Raw genomic sequence first — 21687 nt, 5'->3', positions numbered from 1 at the left:
AGCTATTTCCAGTATTTTTGTTAATTATCCAGAACCGAGTCACTTTTTAGGCTATTTCACATTTTCTTTATTCTAGAGTCACTTGCAGGCCAACCCAGATAAAGATAGCAGACTTCCTTCCCAAAAGGTCATTACTGAACTAGATGGGGTTTTAAGCTGGCAGTTGACTGGTCCAATGACTATCAACCCTCATCTCTTTGAATACAATTTAGTTTGCATTACAACGCTACATCACTCCTTCAGGGAAACACAGGAGACACCATCTTTTGGATGCAATGTTAAACAAAGACCCTATCTTTTCTCTCTAATGTAAATGTAAAGGAATAGAAAGGGAGCTCTACTGAAATGCTGCCAAAAGTGATCCCTCAGCCAATGCTACAAATGGTTAGAGTTATTTATCTCATTACTGTTTGGAGGATCTTGCTATGTACAAATTTGATGTCACATTTCACTGTATCACAACGAGTTTCAGAAATAATTCATTGCCTGTGAAGTTTTGAAACTTCAAAAGATTTTCACACAGTTCAATACAAGTGCATCCTCTTAAAAAGAAATTATGAACTACAATGTAATTCTTAAGCCAAAAGTGGGAGTCAACCTCATTTCCCAAAAATCACAAATTGTCCACATGCCTACACAAGTGGGGGCGGCACGGTGGCACAGTGGTTAGCACAGCTGCCTTACAGCACCGGGTTTGATTCCAACCTCAAGAGACTGTGTGTGGAGTTTGCACATTCTCCCAGTGTCCGCATGGGTTCCCTGCTGGTGCTCCAGTTTCCCCCCACAATCCAAAGATGTGCAGATTAGGTGGACTGGCCAAGCTAAATTGCCCATAATATTCAGGGATGTGTAGGTTAGGTGCATTAGTCAGGGGTATATATAGGATAATAGAGTAAAGGAATGGGTCTGGATGGGTTACTCTTTGGGGGGTCGGTATGGACTTGTCGGGCCAAAGGGCCTGTAGGGATTCTAGATTCGAAGTGCAGATAACAAATGCCATGTTAAATGCATTTGAATTCCTTCTAACGTTCCCTGAAATAAAACATTTTGCAACTGTAATTTGAATCAAACAGAAATTTGCTTTTCCAATCCGCTACCTTGGATTTGTGTAATAGCAGATGCATGAACAATGCAAGGCAGATACATCCAGAGTTTCAATTGCTGTGATAAAATGCACATTCTTGGTATATTTACAGTATTGTCTTAGAGATAGATTGGCTGCTAACATACTGAATGCCATAGCTTTTTGTTAACCAGTGCATACCAGAATGTCATTCAGCTTGTTCAGATTGTTTATGGTGAAAAAGAATCGTCAACTACTGATGTTTAGTAGTTAACACTCTTCTTCAGTGTATCTAAGTTTCCCATGCAATATAAAAAATAAGTAATACAACTAAAGAGGCAACATACAATAATAGAACAATGAAACTCATTTGTAGATTCTACTTAACGCAAATAAAACTTGTGTTAATTTGCCCAAATACAGTTTGCTACGCAGAAAACCTCTGGGCACAAATCCTGGTTTGACTGACAACACACAAGCAGTACAAAAGATTAAAGAGACAAAGGAAATACAAGTCATGAAAATTTCACTGTACCGTCCCGATCAGCCATGCTGTCAAAAAACAACCAGGCTGAGTCATCTGGGCCATATTTGACAAAAGCCACATAGTGACTAGTCTCTATGCAGAGCACAGCAAACAGTTTCATCTTCTGTCTGGGTACACAACACTGCCTCCAGGCATAGTCAGCCATCTGTTCTGGTAGAGACACTTTTCTCTGTTCATGTCCTTGCCTCTTAGGATGGAGATGTACCTGGAACAGAGAACTGCATCAATGCAAACTGAAGCCACTATTTCAAGCTTCTGCAAGGTACAGATATGAATAGCCTACAGTTCAAATACTCAACTTTTTCTAAACTCATGCAAATGCTGCTAAGGCTAGACTTAATGCCCATTTTTCTTTTCTTAAGGAAAGCTGTGTGGACTGCCAGGCCACTTCAGAGAGGAATTAAAAGACAAATCACATTGGTGTGACAGACTGAATCCATTATAGCCCAAACTAGATATGTTTCCCTCCCCAAAGTGAATCAGTCAAATTTCAATGACAATTTTCTACTCATTGTTAAATTGTTGTTAGGTTAGTACTTTCAAATATAAAAACAGAAGAAAGGAGTAGGCAATTCAGCATCTTCAGCCTGCTCCGCCATTTATTATGATCATAGCTGATCTCATCTAGTCCTCAGTTTCACGCTCCATAACCCTTCAACCAAATATTAATTAAAAAATTGGTCAATCTCCTCCTTAAATTAACTCAATGTCTCGGCATCCACTGAATTCTGGATTAGTGAATTCCACAGATTACTGATCCTTTGAGAGCAGTAATTCCGCCTCATCTGTTTTAAATCTGCTGTCCCTGATCATAAAACTATGACCTCTCATTCTAGATTTCACCACATAAGGAAACATCATTTCTATGCCTAATTTGTCAATCCTTATTGAGGTATAGAAGATACTAAAAATCTTTCATTCTTCTAAGTTTCAGAAAGTATTGACCTAAACTGCTCTGTTTTCATAACACAAACCCCTCATGTGTGGAATCAATCTGGTGAAACTCCACCCAACTGTCTCCATTACAACTACATCTCTCCTCAAATAAGGGAAATCAAAATTATGCCCATGTCACTAATGCCTTAGAGTTGCAGCCACACTTCCCTACTTTTATACTGTATTCCTTCAGCAATAAATGCCAAAAGAAATTCTCGAATAGAGTCACAGAGTGTGACCCTTATACTAATTGTGCCTGTGCCCATTTTTCCCATCTTTTCCTTGGACTCTTGCAATTTTTTTTACTTCAGATAATTATCCAATTTGCTTTTTAAAGCCATGATAAAATCCACCATCATCACACTCCAGGTAATGCAGTCCAAATCTTAACCACACAGAGTAAAATCATTTTCCTTTCTTTATAATGGACAGTGCAGCTAACTGAATTACAGTGCTGCACAACCTAGCTCTCATAGCATCTCCAACTGCCTTGACCAATTTCTTTTCATTCACTATGAGCGGAATCTAATCTAATCTAGAAGACTCAAATTAGTAATGTAAATTCACAGTCTAATTGTAGTCAACCCAATATCATCCTGAAACAAAGAAACATTCACTGAAGACTCCAGCATACCATTGTGGAGACATTCATTGAATACTAATAAGCCAATATCCTTGCTCAGCTAAGTGTAACTATTGTAGATTTAGAAACACTATCCAGTTATCTATAATAAATATAACTTCCCCGTATCTGGATACTCAACAAATGTTCATTAAATAATGGTACTAAATCAAATTTAGTTTGCATTTAAAATAACAATGCAGAGAATAATGTTCAAAATAATTCCAAGTTACATCACTGTAAATAAGAGAATTGAAATTTCACCGTTTTACAAACAATCTACAGAAATCAGTTAGATTCAGAATCTTGCAGCATGGGAAGTAGCAGACATCTGGCCAAGTTAGCCTGTTCTGGCTTTTTAAAAGCTGTACAATCTTTGTTCCAATCCTGAGCTTTTTGTCTTCATAATTCTGCAAATTAGTCAGCTTCAAGTATATATTCAATTGTCTTGTGCAAGTCCCATAGGGTCTGACGCATCATCCTTTAAAGTATTTTGGCTCTTAAATTTTTGTTAACATTTTTAAAAATTTCCCTTCTAGTTCTTTTGTCAATTCCTCTCAATTTATGACATATGGTTACAGAAACTTGTCAGAGGGAACAGTTTCTCCCTACTCGCTCTGTCAAAACACCACAAAGTTCTCTCTCTATTATGTCACGCCTTATTTTTCTTTGTTCTAAGGAATAACAACTCTTGCTTCTCAAATATCACCACATCGCTCAAGTTCTTTATTTCAGATATTATTTGAATAGCCCATCCTCTGTAACCTCATCGAAGTCTCGACATCCTTAAAGCAGTGTGCCTAGAATTATACAATGTCTAGTTTAAGATTAAAAGATTTAACATGACTTTCTTACTTTTGTATTTGTGAAGTAACATATCTGATAGGTTTTCTTAACCACTCAACTTGTAGGTTTATCTATTACCCACGAATAAAATAGTAAACTTGAATGCATATTTCAATACATAGACATATTTTTAAAAACACAATCTTCAAATATTTTTGAATATGCATGCCAGATCTATGTGCAATTGCAGCTTGCCAAAATATACTGCTTCTCTCAAAATATACGAACTCAGTCATCTGCCTAAAATCACATTTGCGTTGTCTATCTACTACGTCTGTTTATGTCTTGAAGTCTATTATCCCAACAGTTACTTTATGTATTGGCAAATTTTGTACAGTGTACTCCTTAAACTAAATATGCAAACATAATATATATATAAAAGATGTAATAATTCCTATACCAAAGACTGTACTCAAAGGAAGGTGAATTCAGAAATAATCCATAGAGAAATATTTAAATGAACAAGTGGTCAATCTATGGAGCAGGTTCCCTAGGGAGGTGTTAGCAGTTAGCATGGTTTCAAATGAAAAATTGGATTTGTCCCCGAAAATCACATTTAGTAGTACAATATATGAAGAATTTCAGAAAAACAAGTGGTAAGTGCAATAGTAAGCTTGAAGGAACAGCTGACATTCGAATCACGAATCCCAAAGCTTTTCATCATCATGGTTTGAATGGTCAAAATTTTAAGATGTGATCGACATGTATCTTGGCCTTTCTTTTGTCTTGCAATTTCTATGAAGAATATTCTTAGCCTGAACAAATCATAGCCAATTTTTCAAGTGGTAAGTGAATATATAATTGATAACATGTTTATTTTGGTCAATATAGAGCCTCTCATCTTGGATGATTTCTATAATCCACTAAGAAAAATACCTACTTGAGTAGTACAAGCTTTGCAGAACTGCTTGATTTTTCCAGCAGTTATATCAATATCTTCATAACATTCTTTGCATTCATAAAGTGCAAGACCTCCACAGATCCGGCAATCTCTGGGTGCTAAAATATAAAGACAAAATTGTCAACTAGTTGTACTTTCAACTGTTTATTAATAAACTACTCTTAATAAATAAGAGTATGAATTTTTCATCACACTTCAAAACTATTTGTCATGAGCAACAGATACTCTGAAAAAATTATCTGTCTCTAACAAATTCTTCCAAGTTTTTGAATAAGTGATTAGCCCAACCCCTGACCATACACACTGCACTAGCAACTTATTCATACAAAAAGTGAGAAAATAATATAAATACCCTCTCAAGATGACAATTACTAAATATCCAAGACACATTACTGAATGATACAATCCAGTTGTCAAGTCTAGATTAATGCAGTTTGCTAAGTGAACCACCTTCACCTGGACTGATGCAAAAACATTAAAACATTTTTCAGTGTACAAGAGCTTGGGTGGGGGTGATTAAAGTCACTGAAGGACACGCATAACGAAAGCAAATGGTGACTTCAAGTCACAACTTTTTTCACTTTAACACAAAATTAAGATCTGTCCTCTGCCTTGTACAAGTAACTGGCACCAATTCTGGTACCAATTCCATTAACCTGCCAGATTAAAGCTACGGCAAGCAAACTTTTCATTCTATTTGAGAAATCTTCTCAATCTCACACCCCCATAAGCATCTTTCATTCTTCTGACTCTAGACTATTTACTCAGTATTTTCTACTTCACTAGAGATTAATGTTGCAGGTGCTTTGGTATTTTAAATTTAATACTGCATTGTTTCAATAGTTTTCTGCTATCACAAGCTTTCTAAAATATCGAGGGCCTTGTGAGCCCACAAAAGGCACACAAAGTGCTAGCTGTTTTATAGAATAGCCTACCAGTAACCTAGGTTTACAGATAAAGAAGACCAACTTTAGAGGCATACCAATCACTGTCAACACCATATTCTTATGAGTAAAAAGTTTACTTCTGCTTCAGTAAATTTTTTTGAAAAATTCAAAAAGGAAATATTCTAGTACTGTAACAAAACTACTGCTTCAGCAGAAAACATATGTCATAACTCAATGACATGGTTGTGAATATGACATTAGTTCTCTCAAAATACTAATGATGGATACCTCGGTAGCCAACTTTGTACATGCAATGTCAGATTTGCAATATTACCCTTTCAGGGAAGTCATTGCAACAGTGATGGTGGTATTTGAGGGATGAGGACTTTGGAGAAAGCCTTTTTTATTTTAAAATCCTAATAGATGTCAAAAAGCCACAATATGTAATATTGAAAGTACAAAATTCTTTGGAAAAAAATCAAATCAATACATTAGCATGACGGGGATGTTGACAACGTATCGACTTTGAATGGTAGCAGGATATGAAGAAAGTAACCAATGGCAGAAATTGACCATCAGATTCTTTAAAAGGTGACAAAATAGGAAAGTGAGAAGAATTCGGAAGCTAGTGGGTAAGCACCCGAAATGATTCCAAGTTTAGGAATTTTCTTTTGAAAAACATCCTCTTTCAAAAAGGAGTCTGTACTGCACTTCCCGGGCTTCTTGCGATGTGGTACTCCCTCAAGTGGCTGCTAGCTATATTACAGACAAAACGAGCAATTACCGAAAAATTCTTAGCTTTGCCAATCTATAAACACTGTCTATATTCAAAGTTTAATCAGTATAATCTTAAAACCGGTCAGACACCATTCATAGATACAAGCCCATCCACAGCCAGAGTCACAAGCAAAAAACTACGACAGGCAAGGACTCAGTATCTCGGAGTTATTGTAAATCAATGGTGTTAAGTAATGAAGTCAATTCAAAAGTTCTTAAAAATTTGTTGCTCAGGAAGATTAGAACCTATGTGAAATGAAAAGTTCAAAAGTAACTATGGCAAATTGTCATTAGTCCAAATAAAAATGTAGGTTGCAGACACACAGGATAATTTGTCCTGTACCCAATAGTTTGATGAGACAAAAACCAGAAATAGCACAAGAAATTGTACATTTTCTATGGTGTGGTTGAGCTACCCAACGAAAATTATTCAACATTCGAGCAATAATCCAGACACCTCACAATAAAATGGACATACAAGGATTATCAATAGAATATGAAAGCTGATTCCTGATACTAGATTTTGTGGAGATACACAACATTCAAGCAGCTTGCAAACTTTGCACCAAGGTAATCAAGTGGCACTCAAGGCTATTCAATTTAAGTGAACAATTTAAAATAACAGTAACAATAATAAAAGTATTTAAAATGATAAAACAAACTATTCAATGAGGATAACAACATACAGCCAAGAAACAATGCCACAGCCCCAAGGTCAGGAGTGTACCAGTTCCCTCCTTGGAATGGCGATATCAAGCAACCAAGTATTTTTCAGAACAAAATAGATAAGTTTAAGCATAATAACTCCTCCAATTAAAAATGCTTTATTAGTTATGTTTGTTCATAGCTTAAAAACTATTGAAATTTTAGCAAATTACATTGACATGATCTATTTCAAAAGGCTTACTGGCTTTTGAGAGAAACAACACAGGGAATAACAAAAACAAAACAAGAGCAGAGTAGACAGACCTAGATTTTATTAAGGAAGTAGTGAATGGGCCAGTCTTCTTTCTCTTGCTAGGTTTCTCATAGTAACACTGAAAGATGCAAATAGTCCTAAAAGTACATAGAAGTACACTAAAAATGTTACTTACTGTCTTCTAATAAATCTGTGATATCCAATTCCAAAGATGGAAATATCTTATTGAACAACTTGAAATCTTTTCCAAATCGAGGCATTTGAATTATTAGACATGAAGGTGCCTTTAAGAAAAAGTGGACAATTGTAGGGATTTTGATTATTTGAATTTAACAAATAATCTAAAATGAGCTACATGCTCAAAACGTTCAAAGCTTTACAGTATGCAAATTAAAATTAATGTATTGTAGATCATATGTTGCAAAGAGCTCAGCTATCCAGGTTCTCTAAATACTTCCAATTTCTTCAGTTCAATATCCATTCATTAATTAATACTACTTTCTTTGATACACTTTTGGTAAAAATAAAACTTTTGATTTTACTTGACAATAAAAAAAAACTAATTCAGAGAGGTAAATGTTCAATGCAATTTTCCCCCAACTCTCAGGATGCTTGAGGATTACTTTTAAAAGAAATAATCCTAACCCTAACACTATTTATTTAGAATCAAAAATTTAAAGAAAACTTTGTCCTCCAAGGTGAGCATTACCTGTTTAAAACTCCTATGACATTATACGTGACCTTTGATGACAATGCCAATTCCCCATATTATCTTTGCTGAATTCACTAGGATTAAATTCAAATTCCAGTTGATTGTATGCCACCCTTTTGTCAGTGCATGTGACAGTGACATGAATTTCATACATTTTACAAGCAAATTAAAAATCAGTATCTGTGTTAGTTTAGGCCCCTCCTGGTCTGATAAAAGACAAGTGAGTTCAAGGAGATCTTAAACCTGACTACATAAATAAAAAAATCCCAACACACTACCAAAACTAAGCAAAGCTGGACAGTGTACTCAGAGGATGAACATTTTATTAACTTCCACAATTTCAAAATTAAAATAAACTTTGTCATGCTGTTCTGAGATATTCATTTAATTATTCCATACCTCAGCAAATTTAAGGTCACTGGTAATAAAGGACCATTCCAGTAACTGTTGAATTGTTGGTACACCAACATTTTCATTTTTATCCATGAATATTTGGTAAAAGAAACAATCTTGTACTTTTTGTCCAGCTGATCTGTGTTGAAATAAATGCAAAAAAGAGATGAATTCTACCCAAGTGTAGAATTTGCCCACCTGATGGTGTAGTCAGTGAATTTGGAATTAAGAAATGCAAACCATGTCAATCCAATTCCTTGTTCTTACTGTTTACCAGATTAATATCTGTATCCAAAAAAAACTGCTGGAGAAACTCAGCAGGTCTGACATCACCTGTGAAGAGAAAGCAAAGTTATCATTTCAGATCCAGTGACCCTTCTTAATATCTGTACCAGAATTATTAATTCTGCTTACTCTCCATAGATGCTGCCAGATGTGCTTAGAAATTACTGGAAAAACTGTTTTTGCTTCAGATTTACAGAATCCACATTTCTTTGTTATGTATTATTGATATCTGTATGTTGAATTAAGCAGTAAAAGATATTCAGAGATTTACAATGAGTTTATTGTAAATCTATAGTTTTTGCTCAAATGCCAGTTTCACCTTTGTCTTTGGGAATTTTTTTTCCCCCAATCCAGAAGCCACCTGACCACTCAGGAAAAATTTAGGCCTTCTTTTTATAAAATTCACCCAATCACCTAAATAACAAATTAACAAAACAGCTAATAATATACACCGGGGCAGTGTGACTATAAGCAAAAAACAAAATCTAAAAACCAGAGAAGGGAAAGGAAGATAGAGAACAGAATCACAACAGTATTGAATAGGGACATGATGTACACCAACCTCTGCAGCACCCACCTATCCCTAAAAGTTTCAAGGCTACCAATGGACACCATGTGCCCACTCTTCACAGACACCCAGGCATAGACATAACCAAAGAAATGTACCAGCTCTTTTTGTTTGAGATTTTAAAAAAGATCAAATTACACACACTTCCCATCAGGGGCAGTGAAACAAAATAAAAGAATAGGAAACTAAGTCAAAATGCAGGCACTGTGCCGATGACGGGTTTGGAATGATGCACTCCAGCTCCAGCAGGTTCCCAAATATCTTTCAAAGCTTTGAAGGTGCTAGTGGACACCATGTGCTTCCTTCCAAAGACATCCCAGCAAGAATGTAGCTGGAGAGGGGTTGGGACTAAGCACTCAGCTCTTTTTTAAAAAAAAAAAGAAAAAAAAAATCAACCTGTCCAAACATATCAAGATACCTCTGAGATAATTCTTACCAGGAAGGCAACCTCAGCTAAATATCCCATTACTTTAAAGAACCAAAAGAACTGTGGATGCTGAAAGTCAGAAACAAAATCAGAAATTTCTGGGAAAACTCAGCACCTGTGCAGAGAAAGCAGAGTTAATGTTCCGGGTCAAGTGATGCTTTCTCAGAACTCATTATAGCAATGAGAAAACACACACACACACACACACACAGAGGATGGGGGCGAGACAGTGCAAGGGAGGAGAGAAGTAAACGATAGGTGGAGATGGAGTCCAGAGAAAAGAGAATAACAGTTGGACAGATGAAGGAATGGGTAAAGGTCATCCTGGGAAATCAATAGCTGTTAACTGGGACCATTATTAGGACGGTTGTGTTAGCAACCACTGATGACAAATCCTGATATGTGAGGGTTCGGACAGGGACATGATAGGAAGTGCTCAGTCCTAAAATTACTGGCTTGATATTGAATCCCGAGGCTATGGTGTTCCCAAGTGGAAAATGAGATTCTTCAAGCTTGTGCCGAGCTTTGCTGGAACACTGCAGCAAGCTTGAAACAGATATTGGCCAGGGAACGGGGTAGTCTGTTGAAATTGCAGGTAACAGGAAGTTCAGGGTCATTTTTGCAGACAGAATGTAGGTGTGCCACAAAACGGTCGCCTCGTTTGTGTTTCATCTCTTTAGTGCAGAAAAGGCCACATTGCGAGCAGCAAGTATAGTGGACTAGATTGAATGAAGTGCAGGTATATTGTTGCTTCATCTGGAAAGTCTGTCTGGTGCCTTGGATAGGAAGTAAAGGGATGAAGTAAACAGGCATGGATTACACCTTCTCCAATGTGTGGGAAGGTGCGAGGGAGTTTGGAGTGGAGGAGGAGTGGACCAAGATGAGAAGTGTGCATCTGGTGGTAGGTTCCTATTGGAGGTGGTGCAAACGTAACTAATGATCGTTTAGATATGGATGCTGGTGGGATAGTAAGTGAAGACCAGGGGACCCTATCGTAGTTGTGTCAACCATGGTGTTGGGGAATCCTCGGTCGAGGAAAATGGTGACATTTTAGAGGCTCTCATTGGAGAACCTGGCATCATCGGAAAAGAAGTGACAGAGCTGGAGAAACAAAGAATGGAATGCAGTCTTTAGAGGAAGCAGGGTATGAGAACGTGTAATCAAGGTAACCGCGAGCATCAGTAGGTTTGTAGTGGATACTGGTAACCAGCCTATCCCTAGAAATGGAAAAGGAATGTCAAGGAAGAGAAGGGAAGGGAAGGGAAGGGAAGGGAAGGGAAGGGAAGGGAAGGGAAGGGAAGGGAAGGGAAGGGAAGGGAAGGAGTCAGATAGACCTGGTGAAGGCGAGTGTGGGGTAGAAATTGGAAATGAAATTGATAAATTTCTCCAACTGCGGGCAAGTGAGGCACTGATGTCATTGAAATAATGTAGAAAGAGTTGTGGCTGGGGCTCCTGAGTAGCAGAGAAACAAGTTCCACATACCCACAAAAAGACAAGCTTAAATGGGGCCACTGAGGATACCCATCGCCATACCTTTGATGTGAAGAGAGATAGAGGAATTAATGGAGAAGTTGCTCAAAATAAGGACAAGCTTGGCCTGGCGGAGGAGGGTGGTGGTGAATGGGGACTTTTGGTCTTTTTTCAAGAAGAATCAGAGATCCTGGCGTCCATTCTGATGGGAGACGGATAGGTGAAGGGATTGCAAGACTGCAAAACATTTTTAGAATTCCTACAGTGTGGAAAAAGGCCCTTCAACTCTCCAAAGAGTAACCCATTTAGACCCATTCCCCTACCCTATATTTACCCCTGACTAATGCGCCTAACCTACACATCCCTGAACACTATGGACAATTTAGCATAGCCAATCCACTCCAACCTGCACATCTTTGGACTGTGGGAGGAAACCAGAACACCTGGAAGAAACCCATGCAGACACAAGGAGAATGGGCAAACTCCACACACAGTTGTCAAGGCTGGAATTGAACCCAGGTCCCTGGCGCTGTCAGGCAGCAATGCTAACCACTGAGCCACTGTGCCACCCCACTGAGCTTCCTGTGCCTGCCACTTCAACATGCCTTGTTCCCTGGCCAACAGCTCGGTCTCGAGTGAAGATCAGTGCAAGTTGGAAGAACAGCATCGCATTTTTCACTTGGGAACAGTGCAGCCTTCAGAACTCAATACAGAGATCAATCATTTTAGAGCCTGAGCACCTCTCCCATTCTCCTTACTCCAACCCCCACACACCTGGCTTTGTCATCCCATGGTCAGCTATTAATGGTCCCAAAGACAGCTACCCATTTCTGTCTGTCCAATTGTTGTTCTCCATCTGAGTTTCATCACCACCTATCATTTACTCCTCCCATCCCTCTTCAGCATATATAAAATCAACGTTTTCCTAGATACAAGCAATTCTGAAGAAATGTTAACTCTGCTTTCTTGCACAAGGTAGAATGGGGCCTTATTGCAAGACACAAAAGACAATGGTGAAGAAATCCAAATGTTTTCGTCCCATTGTAATTTTATAGTGAACATCTTCCCAATGTCATGTGTTAATCAAAAAGGTAAAACAAATAGGATCTGGTAGTAGGTTTTAAAATCAAAACGGCAATAAAGCGTAACACAATAATTGGTTCATAGGTACTGCCTCATCTGAAAGTGGAGTTTTTTCAGGATATGGGAAACACTGACAAAGTTTCATTTTGTTTCTGGGTAGGAATGAGCAAAAACAATGTTGTAGGATGTTAGTGAATTTCTGCAGTCCTTCTACTGATGGGATAGTCACTGTAGTAAGTATAGAATTTCAAGACTCTGACTGGCCACAACAGTGATATGTGCCAAGTCAGGATAATATGAGACTTGGAAGCAACTACAGAGAGCATCAGATGATATTTTAAATCTTACCAACAGTTATTAAAAATGAACTAAAAATAACCAAGCTTCATGTAGTTGATAATTCCTTTAAATAATGCTGATGGCAGGTCTTCTCCATCGCTTAACAAAATTACTGGAGTGTTGAGCTCAAAACTGAAGCATGGTTATCAAATTATTATGCAACATCATGATGCAACTACCCTGCATACTTCGAACATCAGCTTGCCATTTAATTCCTTCAAATCCAGCACGAATTGCCAGAGGAAGTGGTGGAGGCTAGTACAATTGCAACATTTAAAAGGCATCTGGATTGGTAAATGAATAGGAAGGGTTTGGAGGGATATGGGCAGGTAGGACTAGATTGGGTTGGGATATCTGGTTGGCTTGGATGAGTTGGGGTGAAGGGTCTGTTTCTGTGCAGTACATCTCTGACTCCTGACTGAAGAGTCAGGAGGACCTTGAGGAACTCCTGTGGAAATGTTCTACAACAGAGATGATTGACCTCCAACAACCACAACCATCTTCCTCTTTACTAGGTATGACTCTGACCAGTTTTCCCCCCTTAGTGAATCTTCTCTGACTGCCTCCAATGTCACTATGTCTTTTCTTAGGTAAGGGGAACAAAGCTATGCACAGTATTCTTGTTGTGGCTTGACTTGTGCTTTGTGTAGCTTTAGCAAGACCTTTGTATTTTTATACTCTATTCCCTTTGAAATAAAGGCCCAACAATCCATTTGTCTTCCCTATTATCCACTGAACTTGGATGCCAGCTTTTTGATTCATGCATGAAGATCTTCAATGCCTCCATGCCACAACTTTCTGCAGTATTCCCCTATTTAAATCATATTCATTCTTCTATTCCTCCTGCTAAAGCGCATACCCTCATATTTCCCCACAATATATTACACCTGCAAAGTTTAAAGCTGTCTACAGAATATCCTCTGTAGATTTTTTTATGCCAGCTTCTCTACTTGCCTGCTCATCTAATTTGTGTTATTTGTATGCTTTGCAATAATACATTCACGTCTGTCACCAATGTTGTTTTTTCACACACACACACACACACGGCACTTCTTCAGTTACATTAGGTTGCCATCCTGAAAATGTCATTTTTATCCCAACTCCATCACTTAGCCAATCCTCAATACATGCTAGTATGACCCCAAACACTGTGGGCTTTTATTAAATAGAATTACATGTAGTATCTTACTGAATTTTTTGGGAAAGCAAGACATATTACATCTACTGATCTCCCTTTATCTATCCTGCTCTCTGTCTCCACAGACAACAGTAGTGTGTTGGGCATGATTTCCCCTTCACTAAGCCATGCTGACTCTGCCTGATTATATTACATATTTGTAACTATGCATTCTTTAGAACAGATTCCATTTTCCCAATGACAGACAGCATATATTAACCTGCTTTTAGTTGCCTCCCTTCGTGAACAAGGGTCTTACATTAACAAACAGTTTTCCTATCCTCTGGGACATTGAGAAAATAAAGATTCTTGGAAGAAACCGACCAGTCCAGCCACCATCACTGTAGTTGCTTATTTAAAAATCCTCTGGTGCAACCCATCAGGGCAAGGGGACTTATTGCCTTTACCCAGTTATCTTCACTCATACTTTTTCCTCTGGTTATAGCTATTGTGTTCATTTTCTCTCCTACTCAAGTCATTTGATTATTTAGTATTTTTGAAATGCCCATCACGAAGACTGCTGCAACTTCAACTCCTTCGCCATTTCCAAGTTCTACGTAGAGTCAGATGTACAGCATGGAAACAGACCCTTCGGTACAACCTGTCCAGATATTCCAACCCAATCTAGTCCCACCTGCCAGCACTCGGCCCATATCCCTCCAAACCCTGCCGGGACCTATGCTCATCTGACCCCTCTCTAAATTAAATTTAATTTTAGAAAAGTTAAAGAAGCTGTTACTGTGCTTTTTTACTGGTTTGCCTGCATAGTTTATCTTCTCCATCTTTAGTCTTGTTTTGATAATCTTTTGTTGGCTTCTAAAACGTTCCCAAATCTCTGATTTACCACTGATCTTTGCTGCATTCTAAGTTTTTTTTCCAAAATGTGATATTATTCATAACTTCCTTGGTTAACAATGGTCAGTTTATCCCTTTCCCAAAGTCTTTCTTCCTCAATATGTCAATCCTTTGTTCCTCAACTCCTCTTAAGGAGTAAGAAGTTACCCTTATTAAAATTTAGCACAGTTATTTCTGACAAGTTTCTCAAGCTCAGGTTGAAAGTTAAGTTAGGCTTGTAGAGGTTTGCACAAATTAAAGATTTAGACACATTCTTACTCAGCAAATGCATGCACTCAGTCTGTTAACAGTCAAATTTCACTGATTAAGATCAGACCAGACAGGTACTCTCTGGTCAGGATTCCAGTATTCATCCCTTTGACTCGCTGCATTATGCTAAGATGCTCATTCAACTTATGATTGCAAAATATAGAACAGTGTCCAGCAGTCAATTAATTCTGCCACTGGACAAATTTATTAAATAGTTCAGCGTTAAGAATTACACCCAAAACCAACTTAAAATATACTACAAATCTTACAAGTGATCTTAAGTGTCCGAGAATCTATATATAGTCATAGACAAGACCCCATTCTGTATAAGCTAAACATGTGCATATATTATACTTTTTTTTAAAATGAGAAAGGGTATGGGGACTACTAGTCCACTTTCCATAGCAGTACTCTAACCAAAGTTTATCGGTCTGGGCTGAGATTCGTCAGCGAGCTCACATTGACAATTAACAGATCCAGCTTCATTGCCATGACAACAATGGCTCAAACAATTAGAATTCTCTTCTCGTGTTGGATGAATTGGTGATCCCATTCAAAGTTTGATTTCTTGCATCCCAATCCTGATGAGTGCAAGACAACATGCTTTGACTTTCGCTTTCAATTACAAAGCTATTGTATTAGCCACTTGTAAGTTTCTGGGGTTTTGCATTCTATTTTCATTAAAACAATTTTTTTTCCACCCCAAACACTTTAAATTGTGAGTAAGTACAAACTACGTCTTCAGCAGCATTTGCACTACAAGTCTTCAGTTAGTGGTGACAAAGGTAAGTTTACCTGATTTTCAATAAAGGTTCTACCTTTAATATGTGATGAAACAATATGTTGAGAAATTCTTCTGGATCTATAAAATTAGAAATGGTTGTTAAGTAGACAAGCAAATATGAATACCCAAAGACCTTATTGGCATTATCGAACATTTTCTGCATTTATTAAAATGCTTTCCAAGTTTAAAATATGAACAAAAGATGTTAGACAAATGTTCGAGAAGTAAAACAGAAATTTAGTAAACACCCAGAGCTACACTATACAAGTACATTTAAATCAGGCATTTCATAACAATCAGCACTTGAAATATACTTGGCCATCACCTGAAACCACCACTAGACATAAATTAATATGGATCCCTACTAGGCTGGGTGCAGTAGTCTATAGACTTCTAGGTCTTTGGTTTCAGATTTAAATCTAGTCTCAGATGGAAATTATTCAAATTTGAATGTTTCCAACAACTCTTTTTGAACAAGTCCACAGAATAAAACAAAATTTAAAATTTTAGTATAATGATTGCAATACGTCAATGAGATTGATGCAACACATGCTCCAGAAGCACTACACACTGGCAACAAACTTAGTTGAAACCATGTTGAAATATAATTGTGAATGAGTATCACAGACAGGAAGTAATTTCGAAGATAAGAACATTCAATTCCAGAACCATTATCTGATTTTTAAAATGTTCTCCAACAGTTTACATCAGAATAGCAGTAGAACATTTGGCTCATGGAGCCTGCTCTACCATTCAAAAAAAAAAGACAGATTGGCTTGTGCCACTTTACTGCCTGTCTCCCATAAACTTTAACTCTTTAGCTCAGCCTTGAATATACGTGATGGCACAACCGCTACTCTTTTCTAAAAAAAAAACACTTTCAATGTCTAACTACCCTGATAGAAAAAACTTTTCATCTTTGACTTAAATGGGAGAATCATTATTTTTAAAACTCTAGATTTAAAACTTTAAAATTCTAGATTCACTATGAGTGTTTACATTTCCTCAGATTCTTACCTGTTTAAAGATCACTTGTGGTTCTTCTAAACTGCAATGAGTATAGGCCCAACCTGGCCAACATTTCTTCATTAGACAATACCTTCATCCCAGGAATCAGTCAAGTGAACCCGTTCAATGCAAGTATATCCCTCCTTAAAAAAGGAGGCCAAAACTGTATGTAGTATTCCATATTGAGGAATACTTCACTACTTTTAAATTAAATTTCCTTTGCAATAAAGTCAACCTTCCTATTTAATTTCATGCTCAAACTTGTGATTTATTTACAAGGACACCCAAATTCCTCTGCATGACGGAATTCTGCAGTCTTCTCTTTTTTATGTTGGTTTTCTATTCTTTAACAGTGAGCAACTCACACTTGCCCACATTATACTCCAACTACCAATGTTTTTTAAAAACTTATTCACTTAATCCATCTATATTCCTATTCAGATATTTTGCATCCTCGTTACAGTTTGGATTCCTATCATGAGCAAATGATTCTGCAATGCAATCAGTCCCTCATTCAAATTATTAAAATATATCTAAATAGTTGATCCATGTTGCACTCCACTAGCTAACCTGTCAACTTGAAAATGGCCATTTATTCTAATTCTCCATTACATGTTCACCATTCCTCTACCTCTGCTAAATGTCAGTCCCAACACAATGAACTCTGACCTTAAGAACCTCACATGCCATTCGGAAATCCAAATTCACTAATTCTATTGATCCCCTTTATTGAACTTGCTTGCTACATCCTCAAAAGAACTCTATTAAATTATTCAAATAATATTTCTTTTCCACAAAGCAATAATGCCCTTAACCAACTATTTGAGACATTGAGTTTATCCATATGCAGCTTCATTTCTAAAGGGAAGGTGCTTGTAGAATCCAAAAAGGCTGTAGCATAAATCAGCCTGTTTAACCCATCAAATCTGTACCAATGATTGTCATTTCTAAAATAAAACTATAGCTTTTATTTTGATATTATCCTTGCATTACAGGAAACATTTCCATTTTACTATTCATCTACATTCCCTGAAGTGGAGAAATTAGGTGTCTCGGCAACAGAACCTAGTGGACTGTTTGATGTGATATATTCTACCGTCTGTAGGTTTTGGCCAGAAATCACTCATTGAAGGCACAGGTGGTCACACTGTCCAACCCCTGTGTGGATTAGGTTGAGCATAATCCACTGTCTATGTGTTTGAGGGAGGCTGAAACCAGGACATCCACTATTGGGTCAGTTAGGAGTTTTTTTAAAAAATACTGCACATGTCCTATCATTTCAATCCCTCTATCTAACGGGTTGGTACCAGCTACATGAATGTTAGCTGCTGGTTTCCCAAACGGCCAGCAAGGTGGGGAGTCGATGACAATCTACATGCAATCTTCATTGGTTTGCTAGTTCCTCAAGTATGAGCCAGTTAACATTATCAAGAGGGCCACTGAATGCCAGAAACTGACCTCCCAGTCTGTAAAGCTTGAAAGCATATAATGTATCAATCAAAGACCAACTATCTACTCAAGACCATTTATCTACTTAACATTGAAGATTTAGTAATAGAATTCTATCAATACTTTCAACAGGAATCTCTTTTCATAATTAAAAACTGAAGTGGCACATTTATTTTAGCAAGGTTAATACGGCCTATAAATAGAAAAAAAATAATACAAGAACTGTATTAGGCATTGTGCAATCAATGGGTATAATGAATAAATTGTTTCAGGGACCTATAAAATGTTAAAATACAAACAAAAAAAGTCACCTTTCTCTTCTGAAGTAAATCCTGAAGCTGCCTCAACCTTTTCAAGAATTCTTCGAAGTTTCATTATTTTAGTAGCACATACATACCCATGACTAAAACAGAACAAAAAGGGATAATTTTTCAGTAGCGACTAAGGACAGCAGCACACATTGCAACAAATAAAATGTAGCCTCAAAAGAAACAAAAAGAGTGGTTTTATTCAATTAATCCAAATATATGCAACTTCGCTCACACAATTTTCAATAATGCAGTAATGTATAATTGGTTGTCCCATTCAAAATATAAACAACAATCCCATATCAAGATAAGTACACCAGATCATACAAAACAATCCAAAGTCAACAATCTTTAAAAACTTAAATTCTATATCAATGCAGGATTTTGCTTTACTGTTTTAGCTCTCTTATTTCTAGAGTAAAATATAAAAATGAATAAAAATAATGAAATGTAAAAAGTGTTGTTATAGTTATGAGTTTAAATAATTAATTACATGAAATGTATTATACTTACTTTCTCAAAGGATTAACTATTTCTGTTCGCAACAAATCTTGGGTTTCAGTATAAAATTCAACGTCATCTTTTTCTTTTGGCCTAAGCAATACTGTGTCCAACACAGAGCTAAAAGCAAACATGCTGTGGAGAAAATGTTAAACTATTAATGACAAGGAAGATTTATTTTCTAAATATTAGTCAGAGACATTAATAGTATGTTGAAGAATCCACTACAACAGTCTTTTTTGATGTAGCATTGTGCAGTGAGAAAAGCTAATTTAATAGCCATGCAGCTGAAAACAGACCCTTTAGGCCAACTCATCCATGCCAACCAAGTTTCCCAAACTAAACTAGCTCCATTTACTTGCATTTAACCAAAATTCCTTCAAACCTTTCCGATTTGTGTACCTGTTTAAATGTCTTTTAAATGTTGTAACTATACCTGCCTTTACTACCTCCTCTGGCAGCCTGTTCCATATACAAACCACCCGGTGTGGGAAAAAGTTGCCCCTCAGGTCCCTTTTCAATTTTTTTCCTCTCACCATAATCATATGCCCTCTAGTTTTGAAATCCCCTTCCCAATGGCAACTTTTACACTCCAGTGAAAAAAGTCCCAGCATATCTTTATTGCTCAAACCTTCCAGTCTATAAGCATCTTATAAATGTTTTCTGTCAACTCTCCAATTTAATAACATCCTTCCTATAGCAGGGCGACCAGAACTAAACACATTAGTCCAAAGGTGGCCTCATCAACATCATGTACAACTGTAACATGATGTCCTAATTCCTATACTCAAAGATCTGAACAATGAAGGCAAGCTTGTTAAAAGCATTTTTTATCACAGTCTACCAGCAACGCAATTGTACCAGAACGCCTGGGTCACTGTTCAAATACTCTCCCCAGGGTCCTACCATTAACAAAGTCCTGCCCTTGTTTGTCTTACCAAAACGCAACCCCTCACATTAATACCTTCAGGTAAAATCAGCTTTGGCACTTCGTGACCACTAAATGATAACTGAAAGTAATTTGGTGCAATTACAGTCTAAACCTAGATAATGTTATGATATGAAATGGCAATTAAAAAAATCCTAATTGGCAACAAAAATTCATTCCCTTAAAGAATAAAACTCAATGGGACTAATGTCCAATTGAAAAATGGTCAAAAGAAATCCAAGAAATAAGTGAGTTATGATATTGTCAAAAAAATGAGTAATAAGTACGAGGACTGCTGAGTTACAAAATTGTCGTAAGGATTACCATGAAAATGACAGATAAAAACATGATTGAGAGTAAATGAGCAAGAGACATAACAATGCAGATTAGCAAAAAAAGTTAATGCAAATTCTTTATTAGCAGAAACAAAAAAGTATAAGGTGAGATAGTGAAATCACTGACTTCGATAAAGAAATGTATTTTTAAATTTTAAAGTAATAATTTGATTTCATAACAGAGTACTGCTCACTTGCTATTGACATCATACTTAGAGTTAATAATTTTAAGTTACTTCCAGACTTGCACGAGGCTAATCAAGCTCTCTGTTCGAGAGAAAGGGAGATCAGCTAATTAGGTAACTGCCCTAAAATTGTTCTGTAATTGCCAGATAAAAGCTCATCTGAACTTCAGCAATAAAAGTAAAGGATGATTAATGCAGTACACAAAGTGCAGTGGGATAGAGTGGAATCACTGAGTTTGGTGTGAAGGGAGGTTATTTCTCTTATCTTTTTTCTATCTTTTTCAGTATCCAGAAGAGCAGCAATTCAAAGGCTACATAAACTGGCGGAGTTTGTGGGGAAAAAAAATGACATTACAGGAGAACTGAGTCAAATGAGTGTTTACATTTCATTTTATAGTTAATAATACAAAATTAAGCTTAGGTTATTGCAGGGCAGCTCATCTTGCAGTGACTTTCTTCTCTCACCTTAATGCCCATCTTGTGGCAAGTGGGAGAACACACACACTTCATGTGAATCTGAACCCAGATTTCAGAACTCCAGAGTCAGTGGTGCATCGCAAAGCTGAGAGTTACTTGGACAGAATGTTCAGAGGTGGTCACAACACAAGTTAGGGACATATAGGCAGATTTGGAATGTCTATGGTCACCCATTCCCTGTCAACAGGGCAGGTACTGCAGGAGTCCTCAGCAGTCCTGCTCAAGAACAGGTTTTACATTTGGGGTACTAAATACAGCAATGGTTGTGCAGAGGAGTACAACAAATGTCAGAGCCAGGCAACGAGGGTGGGACTGCTGTACAGAAGGGAAGAATACAGGAAGAGTAACACTAAAAGGGGGCTTATTACTTAGGGGAACAGATAGGCTTTTTTGCATCTATAGATACGAGTCCAGGATAGTACAAGGATTAAGGATGTCACAGAGCAGCTGTAGGACATTCTCTGACAGCTGCGATCAGCCAGATATTGTAGTCCACAATGGTACCAACAATCTAAGAAAGAAGGGGATGATGTGGTGTGTCAAAATTTAGGAAGCTAGATAGAAAATTAACAAGGAGGACTTCTAAAATTATAATATTCTCCAGATCACTCTTAGTATCAGCCAACTGCAAGTACAGAAAAAGAAGAAGAATGTGT

General features: G+C 37.2%; 1 protein-coding gene across 1 annotated transcript in view; it reads right to left on the bottom strand.

Annotated features, from left to right (window-relative positions):
- The window catches only part of cyld (cylindromatosis (turban tumor syndrome)), a 66691-nt gene that overhangs the window by 5131 nt on the left and 39873 nt on the right, over window positions 1-21687 (bottom strand). Inside the window, exons 10-16 of the mRNA XM_043706967.2 lie at window positions 19119-19241; window positions 18609-18700; window positions 15852-15918; window positions 8610-8742; window positions 7674-7782; window positions 4895-5013; window positions 1599-1815 (exon numbers count right to left, since the gene is read on the bottom strand). Of these exons, the coding sequence (XP_043562902.2) occupies window positions 1599-1815; window positions 4895-5013; window positions 7674-7782; window positions 8610-8742; window positions 15852-15918; window positions 18609-18700; window positions 19119-19241 (860 nt within the window). The remainder of the gene's footprint in view (window positions 1-1598; window positions 1816-4894; window positions 5014-7673; window positions 7783-8609; window positions 8743-15851; window positions 15919-18608; window positions 18701-19118; window positions 19242-21687) is intronic.

The sequence above is a fragment of the Chiloscyllium plagiosum genome, unplaced genomic scaffold (genome assembly GCF_037043375.1).
Source record: "Chiloscyllium plagiosum isolate Xiang-an unplaced genomic scaffold, Cpla_swu_hap1 HiC_scaffold_17, whole genome shotgun sequence".
NCBI classification, from domain to species: domain Eukaryota; kingdom Metazoa; phylum Chordata; class Chondrichthyes; order Orectolobiformes; family Hemiscylliidae; genus Chiloscyllium; species Chiloscyllium plagiosum.
The sequence above is the reverse complement of the archived record's forward strand: the minus strand, read 5'-3'. Positions and strand labels throughout refer to the sequence as shown.